General features: G+C 56.2%; 1 protein-coding gene across 1 annotated transcript in view; it reads right to left on the reverse strand.

The window, feature by feature from the left end:
• MONBRDRAFT_13177 (uncharacterized protein) overlaps positions 1-1,041 on the reverse strand; it is a gene marked incomplete at both ends in the record, with an annotated part of 6,394 nt that extends 5,353 nt beyond the window's left edge. The window contains one exon of the mRNA XM_001751075.1: positions 101-1,041. Within this exon, the coding sequence (XP_001751127.1) occupies positions 101-1,041 (941 nt within the window). The remainder of the gene's footprint in view (positions 1-100) is intronic.
• Positions 1,042-1,542: the final 501 nt, after the last annotated feature.

Here is a 1,542-nt window from a genome sequence, read left to right on the forward strand (position 1 = left end):
GCTGGCAAGCACCTGGCCCAGAAAGCTAGACGGATCGGGGGCTGGCATGGCCTCCAGCAGCAGCAAAAATTGGACCAGGCGTGTCCCAAGACTCAGGTACCTGCTGACGGTTTGCGGCTGTACTTGCCGCATGGGGCGATGCCGATACTGCCCTTCATTGTCGTCAAACAGACGCGTCACCGCAGCGGCGGCCAGGCCCTGATCCGAGAGCTGCTCGTAGGCCGTCCAGAATAGCTCATGCATGCCCGACTCGAGGAGTGCCGACGGTGTGTTGTGGCCCAGTTCGACCATACGCTCTGGCTTCAGCTCGTTGATGACCAGCGTCATGCCCACGCTGTCGTAGAACGGATGCATCTGGTGAACGCCGTGCGGGCAGCGCTTCTCCTCGGCCTCTGAGGCCATGGCCTGGGCGCTTGAGATAAACTGCTTGAACCGCTGCTGCTCCTCGAGCTCCTCTTCGTTTTCGCTGACATCGGCTGCCGAGGCGTCGTGGCTTTCTTCGACAATGACCTCGACACAGCGGGCTCCAGCACCGCGCAGCGGCTTTTGCAGCTTGACTCGTCGAGGCGGCTGCTTGGCCTCTGGTTCGTCGGGATGCTCAGCTACGATGTGATTCCACAGACTGCCTTTTGTCGTGAAGCATGCCTGACACAGGGGGCACCCCACACCGTCCAGAATGGGGATGCCTTCAATGGGCATACGAGGCTCAGATTCTGCCCCAAGGTCGATCGGTGGCTCCTCGGGCTGCAGCGGGCGCAGGAGTGCCATGGCTGCATCAATATCTTCTTGGCTGCACCGCACATGGTGCTTTTTGAACAGATGATGCGTCACCCTGCCTCTCAGGACATGACCGCACTGCGTGCACACTGGAGACTCAAAGACGGGGGATACAAGGCACCCAATCTCGTCCATGAAAATTCGCGCCGCGGCAATGCCGTGCTGTTCATCAAGCTTGACCACACGTTTTTTCGTGCGCGTCCGAGCAGGTTTTTGACGATTAGGAGGGCAGGCGGCAGGCGCAGCCGGTACTGAAGTCGGCATGTTCTCATGGTTGTGCCGGAGATGAGACTTGAGGGTGTTTGCGCGTTGATGGTGGTAGAGGCATCCGTCGACAGGGCAATGAAAGTACCCGTCCTCGTTTCGGTGTTGGATAATCACTTGTCCGTTTAATGTGATTCGCGTGCTTTTTTGATGGACCTATGTGCCGAACAGTGAGACGTGTCGCATTTTTTTTGTGTGTTTTTCTGTCTGTGTGTGCTTTTTTTTTGGCGACGTGATAAAGCGACCTCAGGAACAACGTACCCGAGAAACGTGTTGCTCTCGTGCCAGACGATTAGGAAATGCACGCTCGCAATGACAGCACAACACTTCTTGGTTCTGTGCCATGCTGCGTTGGTGTAAGGAGCAGAGGGTGGCGAGGACTGCAAGAGGGCAAGGCGCGGCAAGAGCAGATAGCTCAGGTTCAAAAATGAATCTTGGTGCTGTCTCAGAGGGTGAAATTTTTGTTACACTTTGGTTTTCTTTTAAATGTGGAAGGTGTAA

Source organism: Monosiga brevicollis, genomic scaffold (genome assembly GCF_000002865.3).
Source record: "Monosiga brevicollis MX1 MONBRscaffold_152 genomic scaffold, whole genome shotgun sequence".
Classification (NCBI taxonomy): Eukaryota; class Choanoflagellata; order Craspedida; family Salpingoecidae; genus Monosiga; species Monosiga brevicollis.